This window comes from Melospiza georgiana, chromosome Z (assembly GCF_028018845.1).
Source record: "Melospiza georgiana isolate bMelGeo1 chromosome Z, bMelGeo1.pri, whole genome shotgun sequence".
Lineage (NCBI taxonomy): Eukaryota > Metazoa > Chordata > Aves > Passeriformes > Passerellidae > Melospiza > Melospiza georgiana.
The window spans coordinates 4,003,818-4,022,624 of NC_080465.1; the positions used below are offsets into that span (position 1 = coordinate 4,003,818).

Here is an 18,807-nt window from a genome sequence, read left to right on the forward strand (position 1 = left end):
ACATGCATATTAATAAAAACTCCTAATTTTCCTTCAGAGAACCACTCATAATAATTACAAAATACCAATGTCTTTCAGTAAAAGATCTACTTTACCTACATCCCAGACACAAAAATGCACGGAATTTTTTTTTTTTTTCAGAATGCCATGTCTATTGGATCTGGAATTTTCTTTCAGTCCTTTGTTTCTCTCTGATTGCATTTGTTATACTGTAGGCCTTTTAGCCTGTGGCGTATTTTTCATTGTTACTTTTTGTTTTGTGTATAAGAAAGGATTTTTATTCAAAACGCTAAGCTTAAACTTAATTCAGGGTTTTTTCTTGTTTACTTTATAAAAGCCTTTTGATCCGTGAAGTGGAAGAACAATGAAAATGTGTTTTTCAGATCTCATGAAAGACTGGAACTATATGCCTTTCACATGCCATAAATTTCCAAGACTCTTTAAAGTGCTTTGGACAGCAGAACACAAGGATGGATAATTGATAAGGAAAACACACACAGATGGTTGTTGGTGTTCATTTTATCATGTTACTGAGATAAAACCTGTTAAAAATAATTATTATTATAGGAAAAATTTTAAGAACCTGCTTGTACTACATCCTTCCCCTGACCTGATTTTGCACAGATATCCTTGTAGAACCATAAGTTAGGTTTTTTTCCTTTTTTTTTTTCTTTTTGCAATGACGTGAAGGTCATCTTAATTGTTTGGTTTTTATTTAAATTGGCCACAAATGTTATCCCTCACATCCTTGAAAACCTACTAAGCAAGCCACTGAAAATATATAAGCTCACCAATATATAAGGCAGATTGAAATGAAATCAGCACTAAAAATACTTAGGCACTGTTAGTAGGGAACAAAAAAAAACCCAACACAGAGCTTAGTCAAAAAATCAGCTTAGGCAAACAGTACAAATTATTGGGTTTCCAAAACGGTGAAAAGCAGAAATGAAAAGTTTCTCTGGTCCAGAAAAAATTTACAAAGCAATAAAACTACCACCATTTACTGGAATGCCTTCCTTTAAGTATATCTCAATGTAAGTAAATTTAGTAACTCTGTGTTGTAGAAAGCATTTTTTTTTTGTTTCTACTTTTGCTTAAAGAGTGATACTGTAATTAAGGAAAATTCTAACACGTGGCCATAAAATCTATTAATTTCCCTAGGACTTCCAAAGCAAAATGGTTCACAGCACCAAAGATACGCTAAACATAAGAACATTATTATTTCAAATGCATAGTTGTACTGAACCTCCAAACAAGCAGACGTGCTATGTAGCCCTGGAAATTCTGATGCTACCTACCACAGTGACACTGCAGTGACTGTTAAAATTGAAGGTGATGGCAACTTCCATTAATATCTGTTTTTCCTATTTGCACCTCATCTGACTTGCTGGTGGGTTAGTTTCTCAACTCAAAGATATTCAGCCTCCTTAAAGGGAAAAATGAAGTGTTCAGCTGGAAAAACTGAGGAGAAGTCAGTCAGGGAAGTTACAGCAGCAATAATTACAGAAGAATTATGGGCAGTGAACACAGGGAGGACACATTAAATACGAACAGGTCAAGGTTAAGATTGTCTATGACCTGCTGGCACTTTTGTTTGGGAGCTGGGCTGGGGGCATTTCTGCGTTACTCGAACAAGTCATTTCTCTACATTTTCCATAAAAGTAAAATAGCTGTCTGCCAGGACACTCTGCAGTTTTGCCTGTGTGTTTACCAGCTCCCAGTTCTGGGAACCAAGCCTTCCTAATGCAAGGATGTGGTTAAAACCAGAACTTATTTCTGCAGCCTGCTGGATGGCCTGGAAGACTCAGGGATGAGCTAACTCCCTTAGCGTATCTTGCAAGCTGTATTGGTCAAAAAAAAAAAAAAAAAAAAAAAAAAAAGGAAGAAAGAAAGAAAAAGGGAAAGCAATGCCCTGTCCCAGAAAAAGCAGCTCAGTTTAGGAGGACTCTGTGCCATCAGTGTGCAGGTGGCTCCAGGCAGGCTCCACGGAGGCTGTCTCACTTGGAAAACTCACACATGCACCTCTGCAGGGTTAAAGGAAATCCAGGGCTGCACTGGGAAACTGGCACTGCCGTGGCTCACGTGAGTGTCCCACACACAGCAGTGCCAAGGGATCCAGTTTCTGCCACGGCCTGCATCTGCCAAGGCCCATGGAGAAAACAGCGAGATTTTCATGGAACTTGCAAACTTTACAAAACACCCACGGCTGTGAAGGAAATCTGATAGTAGCAGAGCTGCTGTGGTTTAAAAGTTACCTTAATAAAGCCCATTTAAAGGTAAAGGTTTCTCTGAGGTGCCAGCCTTAGACCTGCAGCTTAATGTATTAAGGAAAAATCCAATTTTCTTCTCATGCTTCACAAAACCCCAGAGACAAATTATGTCTTCACGCCACTTTTTCTACTCCCATGACTTCAGACTATAGTCCCAATAAAGCTCTGCTAATCACCAACAGAATCAAATTACAAATTAGAACCCAGTGATTCAAACAAGTATCAAGATTACTTCAGCACAATAAAAATGGAAAAATCCCACTCCCATATTCACAAACATTGTTTGGTCATAAATCAAGGACATGTCTTTCCCTTTTTTGCTTTACCACTCATGCCAGCTGGGGGGGATCACAAGGCTATAACCATTTCAGACTAGTCAGTGTAATATTGATTTCTGCCTCTGCTCCAGCTTATCCAGAAAGTGTCCTATTGATTTTGAAGGAATTATCTGCGGACTGCTAGGCATGGGAAGACAAAAACAAAGTGAGTGTCCTGGTTGTGGACAGGACATCCACTGAACTGCACACCCACTCAAAACTGACAATCAGGTCAGGTATTATCCATTATAATATAGACAATAATACAAATATAAATAATATCACATATCTATAAATAATATAAATAAATAACATATATAAATAGATGTAAAGGAAATTAATCTGAACTTCACACTCACCCAAAACTGACAATCAGGTTCATGTATAATCCATTATAATATAGATAATAGTATAAATATAAATAATACCACATATCTATAAATAATACAAATAAATAACATTTATAAATAGAGATAAAGTAGTGTTGTAGGAGTGTGAGCAGAAAACATAAATTACAAATGTACAATAGGGTTTGATCATCTCCACATCTACACAGACATTAGCACATAATTCAACTATTAGCACAAGTTCTACAGAAGACTATTCTATTCTCAACCTGTACTCAAAAGCATTCTTAAAAACAACCCAATCACACATGTGCCAGTTAAAAATTGGAGAAAACAGTTTCATTTGGGAGGCAAAAGTTTGTGTCAGTTTGTTTGTTCTTCAATAAAATCTATTTGTTTAACCTACATTTATCACTCTATGCACTTTTGTTAATACTGCACTTGTCCCTAGCCCAGAAATTACCAACTTCTATTCCTGGAATTCACAAGTATTTCTTCAAAGGGGAACTGGTAACTTATGGATTGTGCTGATTCACTTGCTCCTCTCACTCAACACATCTTCTGTCCACTCCTTTATCCTGACTATTGTGTTCAGTCAATAAATCTGTATTGGAATAAATTGTTTTGCACGACTGTCATCTCTCCCACCAGAATGCAATGTTCTGCAAAGGAGTGATCTCTTGATCCAAGTGGTGTTTCCTCTCAGATATATCCACATTATCATCACTTTCTTGACCCACCTCACACTGACTTTCACTGCAAGCAAACACTGTCTAATACACTCTATTTCCTTTAAATAAAAAGAAAACACCTGAAGAAAAATTAAACCTTGTGCAGAAATGTTCCCCAAGGAAACATTATTTAATTAACAAAATTGCTAAGCCACAACTCAGGTTTTCCTTGCTGAAGAATAGATCCAATCCTGCTTCCCACTCAGCTGGGATGTAATTTTTTCAGAAAGGCAGAGGATGCGGTGAGGAGCAGAGTTATAGTCTGGGTTAGAAGTGAGCACTGAAAAAAGACAGGCTCAGCACTCTGGTCAAACCTTAGGCCTCCTCTCCCTCAACTGAGAGCAGCCACGAACCTAAACCATTCAGGAATTGGCAAGGAGTCACAGCAATAAGGAGGCAATATTTGCTACAAAAGGAAATGGGAGTCACCCAAAAAATTTATTCCCTCCTGAGAAACAACAGATAAAAATCAGTTTGGGGGTTGGCAGATGCTGTAACAGGACTAAATCTGTTCTCAGATACTTGCAGATAAAATTCCTTTGTAAGGAGAATAAACAATTCCAATAGAGATGGGACAGCAATTTGGAAGAAAATGTTTCTTTTTGCAGTTTTATAAAATGTTTGGTCCCTAGGTAGAACAGTTCCTTCCCATATGTGTGAATCCATGAAAATGAACAGATGACTGCATCTGGAAGTTGGCCTAATACCTCACACTTTGAGGATAGTATCTCTTTTTGAGACAGGGCATTTTATCTGGTCATCACAAGCCATAAAATCCCTGAACCTTTGCTTTGCAAAGACAATGGCCTGTCTTTCAAATATGGTTCCACCATTCAGGTAAGTAATGAAAATGATTATTTGATGGACATTATTACAGTAGGGCAACATGCACATATTCCTACTGAATTAATAACTTGCTATATAAAAAAACATTATTTAAAAAAAGCACGTATCTTTATTTTGTATCACTGCACCTTTTTGTGACTAAAGCTAAAACCAAGTTGGGGATCATGCAGAAAATACAACTAAAGGCAGAGCACCAAAATCTTCTGTGTAGGGCAAGCAACAAGAAAAGCTCAGAAAGCCAAGCCCCTCTCACTTTCTGTTATTTCCAACACTATCCACTACTCCTCAATTCAGTTTGACCTGTGCTGTAGCTCTTCAGATAAGGAGATCATGGACAGATAGCAGCAAACGTCAGCTCTCAAGCTCAGAAGGACAAACGGGGGAAATCAGCAACTTTCTCAGGTTTGTGCACGCAGAAGGGGATAAATCCCAGAACAAATGTTCCTGTAGCACATGCACAGGAATATCCCCTTCCCCGGCCTACCCCCTCCTCCTAGGGCTACAGCAGTAATCCCAAACGAATTCTGGCAGTTCCAGGTAGCCCTGATGTCACTCAGGAGCCTTTAGAGGATCACCAGCCTCTCCAGAGATCACTATTCAAAGGTACACAAAAGGCAACCAGCTGAGAAAAAAGCAGAGGAAAAGAGCTGGAGGTGTACCTAGAGTGAATGATACCAGACAGAAATCCTGCGAGAGGAAGGGTTACTTCCAAAGGCAGATTTAGAGGTTCCTGTCTCATCTAAAGCACACTTTCAGGCTTGAAAATCTCAGTAAATAACAGTATTTTTGCAATCTGTGCTGTCTAATGATTCACATTTCTTCGGCATGTTTGATTAGTTACAGAAGAGCTTAATGCATAAGGTTTTCAGAAAGAAAGATAGCATGTTTTGACAATTTATTTTGACAATTCAGTACATTAGATTAAGACCAGTCTTACAGCAACACTCCGTTGTGAAGAAACAATGGCTCTTTCAGTTTTATGCCTTATGCAAAACTTGGGTGTTTCTTTGGAGCTATACATGAATCCCATGTAAGCGTGCAAAAAAACTACATAACAAATGTAGTTAATTTTAAAAGAGTTAAATTCTTCCTCATGCCAACAAATATGATGCTGGAGCAACAGATCAGTTCCAGATGAATTATGATAGCAACATGTTTGAAAACTGAAGAACATTTCCCCTTTTTTAAAAGAAAGATAATGGGAGTTATTAATTTTATAGGAATCATGTACTAAGTAAATTAGCAGTGTAATATCTTTGCAATTTCTTTGTTAGAGATTTACAAGGTCTATGGACTTTAACTTGTAAATACAATTGTTTTTATTGTTGGCTAAAATACATTTCTTTCAACTGCACAATCACTAGCAGAGACCCACCTTGAACCTGATTGTATCAAAATATGTGGTTTTATGTTAGCCTCAAAAATACATTTTTAAAGATCTTAAAAAGATAGCCACAAGGCTGGAATAAATAAAGAAGTATAATGAATTGGAAAATTACTCTGAGAAACTGTATTTCAGAAGAAAAGATAATGATTTGTGTTCCACGCAATTCTACTCTCCTCATCTCCTGCACATGCAAAGGGAAAGGAGAAGGAAGGAAGTGGGAGAAATTTGACCAGAGTACAACGGAAAGACATTGAGAGTTCAGGGAGTGAAGAGAGAAGGGAAAAATGGTTGAGTCAGTGTCAGAGTGAAAAAGGAGGACAGAGTTGCTAGGAAGGCTTTCCTCATAGCTTTTAAATGTGACTTGGCACCATCAAACTTCACACATTAGTGAAGTAAAAACTGTGAGATTTTCTTACATGTAAAATAAAACTATGTCTTCACTCCAGATACTGTGCAATCTGCATGTCTCCGAGTACATAAAACAAAAAAAAGAAAGCTCATTAGTGCTGCTACGTGGGAACAGTGTTTGCAAGTAAATGAAGAAAAATCAGGTTACACCGAGTAACCTGATAACTCAGAAAAAAGCCCTGATCAGAGAGCAGAAGCCCAGAACAGAACTGATGATTATCTGCCCAAAAGAGAGGACAACACCACGGAGAGAGTACAAGACAGGCAGAAGCAGGTGAAAACTCACCACTGGAGCAGTTGGGTCCTCCCCAGCCAGGCTCACACTGACAGGTGTTGGGCGCAATGCAACGGCCATGCACACATTTATCAGCACAGTGAGCTGTCAGAGAAGGGAATAAAAAAAACAATTACAGAACTCCTACCACTGGGAAAAATATTCTTTAAAAATACTCTAAAATAGTCCTAACCCAATTCTTTCGTGTCTCAAGTACCTCTTAAAAGCATAATAAATACCAGTGTATTTGGTGGCGTCTATTAAAAATATATTTCACTTCAGTCTCTTCCATTTCTCCTAAGTTTGAAGAATCCAGCTAAAAATGTGTTAGTATTACGCAAATAGTTCAGAGGAAGTGGTCCAAATTTAATGAAAAAAGAGTCAAAGTATGATCTGGGCTGGAAATCCATCTGACTGTGGTCCTGGGCAAGAGACTCTGACTGGCCCTGCCTGAACCTGGATGGGATGACTTCCACAGGTCCCTTCCCACCTCAGCCATCCTGTGACCCTCATGCCAAGAAAAAAGAGGGGAACTTCAGCAGGCATCCAAAGAAATGCTCTTCTGCAACAGCATGGATAAAATAAGATTTGCAACACACCGACATTTTAGTATCAACTTTTCCAAATGATTGCACAGTTCAACTGAAGAACAAAACAAACAGTGACAGTGATTGAAGTAAAGCATGACATATAAAACTTATGAATCACTGCAGCCTTTATTCTAAGTGCTAAACAGGGTGCACTTAAATTTATTTTCTTTTTTATGAATTGCAAACACGTTTCTAAGATAAGTCCTCCTTTGAAACAGACCTTTTGTTTGAAACATCTAAGAAAAAAACTGAATATACTTTGATATCCAGCATTATCAATGCCAGAACATAATATACCCAAGAGGAAAAACCTCTGACCAGCAACAATTTGCTGTCATCATATTAATCACAAAGTACCCCTAATTTTCCAAAATACATGTGCTGTAATAATTTCCTTCCACTTTAAACAACAATAAAACTTAGAAAATGTGTGCAGGATGAGATTTTTCTTTGTACCAACATTTCCAGAGAAACTGGAAATCTGCCTGCTATATAAATGAATATAAAGTTAAAGGGAAAAAGACAAAGCGGATGTTAAAAAGAAGTTTCATGGGGCTACGTATGAATCACTGGGGTTCTGAATGACTGAAACCATTCTAGAGTAATTAGGTATTTAGGTAAAACACTTGCAACTTCTGGGCTTTTCTCAATTAAAGATGATGAAGCACATTGGTCATCTTTACATTTAGTGTGTCCAAGAAAAAGGAAAACCACACAAAGATCAATAAAATAAAAATTTTTGATTATATGGGATCCCAGCCACTAACTGCTTATTTTTACAGCCTTCAGTTTTAATTCTCAACTATTTCTAACAAGCTGCTTTTCAGACGTGCATTAAAATGATCTTCATTAGAAATCAACAGGGACAATAATAATTTTTAAACATTTGATGAAGCAAGGCATCAACACAGAGCGCTGTTGCCTATTTATGTGTTATGGAAAGACTGAGTTTAAATAATACATCACAATTTTCCATTAGTCTTGTAACTTGACTTGAATCACTTGCATCTTTGGAGATTGCTTCCTAGTTAGTGCTGCCTTGGGCCCTGAGGCTCTCCACAAACCAAATGTGTGAAACCCGTGCCAGCAAGCCGTGAGGCAGGAGCAGGTCACTGTAAACATGCAGTGTGAGCACTCGTAGGAACGACCCAGGGAATGCAAACATCCCCAGCCTGCATTTCTGAGCACTGAGCCCTACATGCAATGAGGCAACGCTCCACCACCTCCTCTGTGAGGCAGCTGGAGCAGAGCAGAAAAATAAAGAAGTGGCAAGAAACCAGACCTAGCTCCTTGCGCTGCCCCTCATGCCACGCTCAGAACATGGATCCACACTCTGGATAAACACAAAAACCTATTCTCTAACCAAAAGAAATTATTCTCCAGACACCTTCTGGGCTAACTGATTCTTGGCAAGTGAATCCTACATCTGTAAGAGACAGCACATGTTAAAAAAGAATATTGCAGTGGACATGGGGATGAGAGAACCATGTCCAAATTTACTACACAGAGCTACAAAGAGGTGAGGACAACAGAAAAATGACCCAGATGAAGCTGAAAAGATATGAATAACACCAGGAACAGATGAAATACTTTCTGTTGGTTTTCTATGGAATTGTTTGGCATGGTATTAAAAAAAATGCTTATACGCAGGTGTAGGTGACAAACTTAACATGAAGGGTCTTCTTTTTTTACTGATGAGTGTGAAAAAACTCCCTGGCAGCAATTGCCATGTTTTCTTTTTTTGCAAGAAAAACCTCAATTATTGTAAGAAAAGCAATCTGGGTTTAGTCTTGCACATTGGCTTTTACATCTTATTTGCCCTTTTTTTTGTGCCTTATTGTTCTTTCAAGATCTTTTCTACACTCTTGCCTTCATTATCTGATGTTAAAAAGAAAACTTGAAAAAATGTATTTTTATCTTTGATGTAAGTTTATGCATGCATTTTAGGATCTGTTTCTTTTTCACTTTGAAAAGCCAGCCATAAACCAGTTAACATAAAATTGAAACACTTCCTATGTAATTATGCACATAAATTAAATGACTGCAAGGGTTAGCTCCAACTTCCTCCAAATTAATTGAAACAAGCATTTGTCGTGGGAAAAAATAAATTATCTATTAAACAACATTATAAGCATGTTTTTTTCAAATATATCCTTCACTTTTACACTGTATGCTAGAACATACAGTGTTCTTGTTTGATCCCTTGTTTGATCCTTGTTTCCTGTGCTTGATGGCTAACTGCTAGTAAAGTGAATGATATCCAGTTATACCTTAAGATGGATGGTGCATTTCCTATTTCATGTTTTGAGGAAATTCAGTATTAAGATTGATAAAAACTTCTCCATTAAGATGCTTAGAAATGTACTACGATGTTAGAAACTAAGTGAGGCAAATGTTCAAGCTGCCAGGAACAATCAGCCTTTGCTTGTGTGTCCATCTTCAAGAAAGCCACTAGAAAATGTCTTAAAAACTTTGAAATCTTCCTTTTCAGAAACACGCTAAAAAAAAAGAAATTGCACTTTTTGAAGAAGTTTCTAGTCTGTAGCTAAGCCTAGTATTCATATGCCAAATCTCCTAGGGATTGCCACTGATAGTAGCAGACAAGTGGCAGGAAATTCTTTGGAGTAACTAAGAAATTCAGTCACCCACACTCTGCCAGGATTCAGCTCCTTAACACAACTTCACAGAATTACTGTTCTGCCTTTGTATCCGCATATAAACTGCATTTAGATTATCTCAGAAAGTGCGTCAGGTCTAAACGTAAGAGTAAAATAACAGCTTGAGGTCCACTTCACCTACTGCTCCACAGAGGTGCTGGCAGTAGTGGAGTCACAGGTGAGAAATTTGTGCATTATTTATATCCTCTGTGAACAGGAGTTTCATGAGGACAGCACAAAGCACATTTTTTTAGTGAAAGTGAATTAGTACTCACTAACAAGATAACTACACTCTTATGAACAGTCCAAGTACTGACTGCATATAATGTTGGAATTAAAATTAAAATACACTTTCATGTCAACCCACCTAAAGACAAAATGACACAGATTCCTATTATTTTTGAGAAGCAGCAATGAAATTTCAATTAATGCAATGTCGAGTCATACAAAAACTATCTAAACAGTAGACTTTTCTAATTTACCTTTCTAAATTGAGAAGTCAAATAAAGGAACAAACAAACAACAAAATGTCAACAACAACACAAGAATTTTAGCCTTTTAGAGGCACCTTACATCCTTCCACTAGGTAAAGAAAATAATCTACACAGCATGGAAATAAAATTGCAGCAATGAAAATGCTCCAGCTGGAGATGATGAAGACTGAAGGTCTGTTTCTTCCAAGGTCAAATAACTGCAAACTCAGCTACACTGAAGGATCTGTATTTTCACATGATTTAAAGTCTAAGGCATTGCACAATCACTTCAGAAGTCAGAGCAGGCATGTCCTGAGTACCATAATCAGGCATATTTTCATGTAATAACAGGAAAAATTAGTATGTCCAATGGTATTTGAACTTTTCAGGTTCTGAATGTCATTGTGTTAACACAATGAATTTACCACATATGCTATAGCTGTGTAAAAGCTGCAGTCACATAAGAGAATCACCATCACACCTGTCAGCACATCACGAATCAAACTGTAACACACTTCAAAAAGTATTCTACCTCATAAAAAAATTAAATACCATTATTCACACAGGCTGTATAATGACCAAATGTAGTCCGAAATTGGTTCTTGTAAGTTAATATATACATATTACCAAAAAAAAGCTAAAAGCATTGCCAGTCTGATATATTAGTTTATTATTATCAGATATATTAGTTTTCTAAAAAATATTTTGACCTTGCTTTTGCACAAGCAGAAAATGTTTTGAATCAAAGCTTCTTCTTTTCAAATTCCAGGACATAAAACACGTTCTTATCAAACACCATTTTAAGACCTCCCTAGGTCTGCACAAGGCCAAACGAGAGAGACAAGGAACGGAGCCAAGGGTGCCTCCAGACTCCCCAGACACAAATTTTCCCAATTTTGGGTTAGACAGAGGTATGTGCCACCCAAAAAAGGTGCTGAGACCTCCAAAGATTTGTTACAGACCTCTGTACCCCCAAGAGTGGCTCAGCACGAGGATCTGCTGGGGTCTGCTCCAAGGAGAAAAGACTTCCACGCCCCTCATGGCTTTAAACCTTGTGTTTAAAACACTGATGCTTGCACAACACATTTTCCACACGGTCATTAGCTAGAACCACATGAAAGCCGGCTGGCCATGCAGACACCTAAAATCCAACCATCCTGTCACCTGCATCTGCTCAGCCTCAGCTGGCTCCAACGAGAGCTGCAAACACATTGCTGGCGAGCAACTGAGCTCCTGCAAGCCAGCCTCCACAGAACCGCCCATCGGAGGGGAGTCATACCAGCACAGTTTCAAAGCCAAAACAATGGTAACAAGAAGCTGAACTTACGGACACACATCTCCCTGCTCTCATAGAATCCAGGGCAGCACTGGGATTTGCGCCTGTACATCGTTTTCTCACCATGTCTGTAGGCAGTGCGGTAACTGATCCTAAAGAGAGGAAGGAGTGTTTGTCACATACCTTGGCTCAGAAGCACCACAGGATGTGCTCTTACACATCTTAAAAAAAACATTCAGGCGTCACAAGAAAAGAAATAAAGTGCTCCAAGTTGCCTTGATTTATCTGTTGCTAATTTTAAGGGTCCAAGGGGTTTCTTGACATGCCTTAGGTTCAGGGATGGTCATAAAGCAGGAAAAGAATGGGGAATTTGTCACTTGTGGTGGTTCATACTTATCAGCATATTCCTCTGAGGAAAATGCTCTTTACAGATGTCACCAGTTTTTAATCACTCAACCCTTGCTTGCTTTCTGCTTGCACAGGAAGTTTCCTTTAACAAATCCTTTCACTTTTCTTTCAAGAAGCATAAACTTACTTCCCCCAGAACACAAGGGTTCCCTGTGATATTTCTGAACAGATACACCTTGCAGGGTCTGGAGAATTTAGTTTTTCGCAAGCTGTTTGCTTTCTGTTGGCACTCCATGGGATGGTACACCCCAACCTGCTACTAAAATTCATGGTGACATTGCTAGGACAGGCATTTTCCAGCTGACACAAATCACAGCAGTTAGACAGGGTGGACAGTACTGCTAAAAAATCCTACATATGATGCTTGATTTTGAGTCAAGATTCTTAACAATATAAGCAAATTGACAATATTAGGATTTATACATCACCTGTGTCGTGTGCACTTGAACCAGTTTAGGATGTCAGTACAACTGGTGTAGTAAATCTGATCAAAAGGATGTGGATATGACTCTTGCACTGTAACTGAGTAACTGGGGAGAGACAGAGAGAAAAAAGGCAGATCATCAAGCAAGTCCTTTTAGTACAGTCTCATTTACTTAGGTCTTTTACAGAATCCTGTTACAGAATGGAAAAAATATAACAAAATACTCATGCCTAAAAAAGTGACACAGAAAGCTTGCAAAGAAAAATAAGCATGCAGAGAGTCATCATGTTCATACTGTGTAACACATTTGATGAAATTCCACTACTCGACATTTAAAGAAATGTAATGTCAGCCTAACTTTTCTTAAAGTGAGAATGGCTGTAACTCAAACAGGCAGCAAATGGAAGTAGTGCATTTTAGGTGTTCTCCTGTAGAAACTTTTATTAATGAACTAGATAACTGAACAACTAGTTACAGAGACAGAAAATGAGGTTTCTTCTATTATCACTCAAAATAGAAAAAAAGGACTTTCTGAGAAATTTCTTTTAAAAACTTGACCCCTATAGGGATCAAGTTTTTACAAGAAAAAAACTGGGCCTATAGGAAGACATCCAGTGCACTTAAATACTAAATGAATGTTAACACAGAAATACACCTGAGTAGTAAGTACTGGAAAATTACATTACAGGCACACCACCAGTCAGAAATTAATGAATACTGAAGACCATAATTTCTTTTGCTTACTGGATAATTTTTAACAGAGAACCACCCACACCACACCCCCAGAAATACTATACAAAAACCTACTATTATTTTTTGCCAAATTACACAATTATACAGCGTCCTAGAAACAAATCCACGCTGAGAGCTTCCAAAGCTGTCAGTAGGACACAAGAGGAGCAGAACCCTGTCTCAAAAGGGGAAAATATTGAATCATCCTAGAAAACTCTTTGAGAGCTGTTTGTGCTGGCAGCCAGTCCTGGGTTGCGCAAGGGAGCTTGAAAATTCAGGAATGCGTGGCAAGCTCCTGCAGCAGGACTGATTCCCAGGAGCAGCCAGAACACTGAACAGCTCGCCCAGCTCTGCCTCTCCTCCACTCAGCCCCTCTCTGAGCCTGAGCCCCCAGTGCAGGGTGACAGCCAGGTCTCCTCATCCTGCTGTCATCATCCATGCCAAGGGGGAGCACCTCCAGAGCCGCTCATCCCTAACTGCACACACCCTACTCCCTGTTTTCCTGCAAGAAGGCAAAGCAGGAATCAGCAGCCCTAATCCACCCAGCTGTCCCAGCCCAACAAAATTCCAGCGGGATGCTGGCGCTTGCCTGAGGCTCCGTGCTCTCACCCTGAGGCAGCAGGGCACTCTCTACGCCTTCTCACCACTTGTAAAGATCATTTTACCACTGACTGAGGTCTGGTTTTTATTTAAAGCACACATCAGTGACAGAGGCAGTTAGGAGTTTCTGTCTGGGGCTTTGCCCTTTCATACTTCTGTCCTTTTGTCACCTCCTTTGGGCAGCAGCATGAATGTTGCACTGAGTTTATTTGGAGCTCTGCCCTGATTGTGAGATAGCACAAGAAGGAAAAAAAAGTTCATGCAACAAAGTGGGCATGCTTGCTAAATGCATTTTTGGGTATATTTTTCCTTCTGCAGACTTTGATTGGCTAGTTTTAAATTACATTATGTAGTGTAAATAATTATATTCGGGGATTTTTCCCATTTTGTTTTCACTATGTTGTAGCTTTCCCCAAAACCACTTCTAGCTACAAAAACTGTAAACAAAGCACACACAATACAGGACAGTAACACTGTAGACAAATTTCTGACTACTACAAACAGGTATTTAATATGGTGACTACTTCATATACACATTCTTGCATGAACTGTACACAGCAGCTGAGGCAGAGGCGCCAAATCCTTTACATGAAGCTGAGGTAAATTCCCAAAGAGTGTTCTTACGTGTTGGGTTTGTTCTTTTCTTTTAATATAGAGACTTTATAAAAAAGTAAATACAAGTTTCAATTTTCTTTGTAAAGATTCAGCCACAATAATCAAAAATGAATGTACAGTGGCTCAGCAGCACTCCCCATGACTAAGCACAAAACGGAGTTTACATTAAGTGCAGGAAATACTGATGTCTTCAAGTGAACGGTGAAAATTAAGACTTTCTCATGGACCATCTGATCAATTACAGGCACAACAGTTATAATGAGACCAGAAGTCTTGTTTTCACTATCATAACCTTCACACAAGGAAAGAAGTTCAGCAGATGCTTGAGGCTCAACCTCTCCCAACTCACTGTGGCTTTTTGCAATTCACATGAAATTGGATGAACAAACAGACCAACTACATTGATGATGAATTTCATTTTGCATGTTATAAATTTCTGAACCTCATCAAAATAATTAAACAACAAATCTTAATTCAGATCCTGTGAGTGCTGAATAGGAAGGAATCAGCATAATCAAATTTGGCCAAATTCCAGTATGGTTAATTATATTTTGCATATGTAAAACTTCTTTTCACCTAAATTGGAAAGAGCTATTTTTACTCACTTCTAGTACCCAGATGGTTGTGTAACATTGCTAGTACCACTGTATTTTGCATCCTAACCCCCAATGCAAAGATGCATTTAGCCCACTGCCAAACAGTCTTTTACTTATCCAAGAACTCACCTGCCCATGCAGTAAAATGAATTCTTTTCCCTTGTTTTTAAACACAGCTAAAAGCCTTCAATAATTTGAAGCATGCCAAGCAAAGCAAAGCAAAATCAGAATTTACATCACTTATTTTTCCAAAAGGAAAGCATTACCTTTCCCAGTGGCTACACACATTGGGATCTTCCAGATTCAAAGACACAGCTGAACCCATCCAGTGGTACAGGAGTATGACAGGGAAGCCAAAAAGGGAGTTGAAATGAAGAACCATCTTTCCAACGAGATGGCTGTGAGGAGAAAAAGAAATAGTACATTAGTAATACCATAGAGAATTTAAAGAAGATAATAATGTTGACCCACGTATAATTAATGTAAAGCAATGGATAGATACTTCAAGGAAGCGGCAACACCATGCCCATTGTGGAAGGAGAGCCCAAACAGAGGCGTTTCCCATGAGGTGAGCTGGTGGCAAATGGCACCTCAGGGGCCCTGCTGTCCCCTCCAGTGTCCCACACCCAGGCTGGGAGCACTGTGCCCACTCCCAGAGCCAGAGCCGAGCTCTGCAGTAAAAGCTGGGAGTGCTCAGCCAGGCTGGGAGCGCTGTGCCCACTCCCAGAGCCAGAGCCGAGCTCTGCAGTAAAGGCTGCCACTCGCTCAGGGCCACAGGAGCAGACAGGCTCAGCTGTGACACAGCACCAGAGCCCTGCATGTCCCTCATCCCACACCCAAGCTGGGAGTGCTCAGCCAGGCTGGGAGCGCTCCCAGAGCCAGAGCCGAGGCCTGCAGTAAAGGCCGGGAGTGCTCAGCCATGCTGTGCCCACTCCCAGAGCCAGAGCCGAGGCTGCAGTAAAGGCCGGGAGTGATCAGCCATGCTGTGCCCACTCCCAGAGCCAGAGTCGAGGCCTGCAGTAAAGGCTGGGAGTGCTCAGGACCACAGGAGCGGACAGGCTCAGCTGTGACACAGCACCAGAACCCTGCATGTCCCTCATCCCACACCCAAGCTGGGAGTGCTCAGCCAGGCTGGGAGCGCTCCCAGAGCCAGAGCCGAGGCCTGCAGTGAAGGCCGGGAGTGCTCAGCCATGCTGTGCCCACTCCCAGAGCCAGAGCCGAGGCTGCAGTAAAGGCCGGGAGTGTTCAGCCATGCTGTGCCCACTCCCAGAGCCAGAGCCAAGCTCTGCAGTAAAGGCCGGGAGTGTTTAGCCATGCTGTGCCCACTCCCAGAGCCAGAGCTGAGGCTGCAGTAAAGGCCGGGAGTGCTCAGCCATGCTGTGCCCACTCCCAGAGCCAGAGCCGAGGCTGCAGTAAAGGCCGGGAGTGTTCAGCCATGCTGTGCCCACTCCCAGAGCCAGAGCCGAGGCTGCAGTAAAGGCCGGGAGTGTTCAGCCATGCTGTGCCCACTCCCAGAGCCAGAGCCGAGGCTGCAGTAAAGGCCGGGAGTGCTCAGCCATGCTGTGCCCACTCCCAGAGCCAGAGCCGAGCTCTGCAGTAAAGGCCGCCACTTGCTCAGGACCACAGGAGCCAAGAGGCTCAGCTGGGACAAAGCACCCTGCACTGCCACTGCTCTTCGAACCTGAATGCCCCAAAACTTAATCCCCCCACCTCAGCCGGCTGTACAGCTTCCGAACAGAATAAACATTCATTAAAGAAAGCTGCTGCAGTAACATCAAGGTCTGAAAAGATTATCTTAACACTTTTACTAAGCAAATTGTTTTAATTTGCATGCTGAAACACTCTTAATCCAAGTGGTCATTAATCCACAAATGCCAAAATGAATGCTATTAACATGTAATTTATTTGTAATGACTTAAGCTACATTTCTGTTTCAGTGAACATTTGACCTTATTTCCTCACTTTCACACTGATTCTAACACTATGTGGTTACAGAGGTAACAAAAAAATGAGATTCTTGAGTCTGATCTGTAGTAAATGAAAATAATTCAATGTAATAAATGAAAATAATTCGAAAATAATTCTAAAAGAATGCAATGTCATAAATGAAAATAATTAGAAAATAATTTCTAATAAATACATTTGATTTAATAAAAATATTTTTAACATAGTAAATTAATCCAGAAATAGTAATTTTTTACTTTAAATATTACGCAACAGAATAAAGCAAGTTACATCAATCACATTGTTATATGAGAAAGAAGACCACGGGACCATGGGAAAAAAAAGAGACAAAGTAGTCTTACTTTACTTAACTCTCACTTCAGAACTCAACATGAAAAAAAGCTCACAACATGAAACTATTATATTTAAGGTATCTGAAGATACAAAGATGATCCTATTTTGCTGAATTGTTCTTGAAAAATCAGGCTGCTGAAAGGTATTTCATGGTCTGTAACTATTTCTCTGCATGCAGCAAAGCAGTCAACGTGCAGTTATTTCAACGGCAGCTGTATTTTCACCTAATAATTGCAATGAAGTTGTGATTTCATTGAAAATATTCACTCTGATTAAGCACACTGTAAATGGTATTTTCCCTTTTTTTTTCTTTCTTTTATTCTCAACTTCAGCAACTTTCCTTTTCCAGGATACATTTAACAAAATTTAAAATTAAAAAAAAAAATTGCATGAACCCCCTAGAGTAAAACTTGATTGCATTCCAGATCTTTTGCTTAATTATTAAGGAAAATCAAAACAGAAAATCAGTACAGCTGATTAGCATTGCTGAAGTGTTGATATTAGCAATAAAGGATGTAGATGACTCATTTAACTCTTGCTGCCTACGGTTTGCACCAAGAACAACTGTTCAGAGATTCACTTTTCATACCATATATTGCTCAAATTATCTCATCCAATAACACAAGAGTATTTTAATTATCTACACATACACAGAACCTGTAGTTTAAGTACTGAAAATGCTCATTTTGAGGAATGCCTTCCCTGTGCAAATTAGTACATACATGAGATAGGAATAAAACCCCAACAAATTTAAGACATTCCTTGGTGTTTCACCACCAGGACTTCCTTCCACAACAGAACACTAAACAGGCTATATTGCCTGTTAGTTTTTTCAGCAGCACTTGAGGCAAAAGCTCTGGTTGACAAAGCTGTATCTTTATTCCTATTTCAGGCAGGAACTTTAAGGCAGTGCCACTGTCTGTTCAGGTCAGACTTCCCTGTTTCTCTCAACTTTAATCCATACCCATGATGTAAAAATTTTAACAGGAAAGCAGTGCAGCTGCATTAAACAACTGTAGAGTACTTCTTTTAATCTCTGTAAGCTAATTAAGGAAATTAAACTAGTTTAATATTTATTTTATAAAAAACCAGATAATCAATAACATCATTTTAAAAAATAAACCTGATCACCCCAAGGTTTATTATAACTACTAACAAGCTCATTTTAAAATGGTATAAAAAGAGTACAAAATATACTCCTATAAATTACTCCCCTAAAATACATTTAAACTTGAGCAACTACATAAATTACATTTTTCTCACTAGTAAGCTGATGCAAAATCGTATGAGTATGTGCACTATGTAGGTGTAAACAGACAGTTAACCATTAATACCCAATATATGAGATTATTAGGCACTTTCTCTGCCACTAGTAACTGTCTTGACAGTTTTATTTGGTTTGAGAGTTTTTTTTCCCCATGGAGAGTTCAGGATCAAAACCAGAGAAAGAACAGATAACTGAAGAAAAAGAGGCAAAAAAATGCTTCTTCTTTATGAGGTGAAAATTACAACATGCTTACAAATTAATCTCTCCACCCCCCCAGAGCAGAGCCACAGG

The 18,807-nt window shown here is 39.4% G+C and overlaps 1 protein-coding gene across 1 annotated transcript in view; it reads right to left on the minus strand.

The window, feature by feature from the left end:
* The window catches only part of MEGF10 (multiple EGF like domains 10), an 87,547-nt gene that overhangs the window by 52,716 nt on the left and 16,024 nt on the right, over nt 1-18,807 (minus strand). Inside the window, exons 2-5 of the mRNA XM_058044335.1 lie at nt 15,218-15,349; nt 12,413-12,514; nt 11,628-11,728; nt 6,593-6,685 (exon numbers count right to left, since the gene is read on the minus strand). Of these exons, the coding sequence (XP_057900318.1) occupies nt 6,593-6,685; nt 11,628-11,728; nt 12,413-12,514; nt 15,218-15,333 (412 nt within the window). The 5' untranslated portion in view covers nt 15,334-15,349. The remainder of the gene's footprint in view (nt 1-6,592; nt 6,686-11,627; nt 11,729-12,412; nt 12,515-15,217; nt 15,350-18,807) is intronic.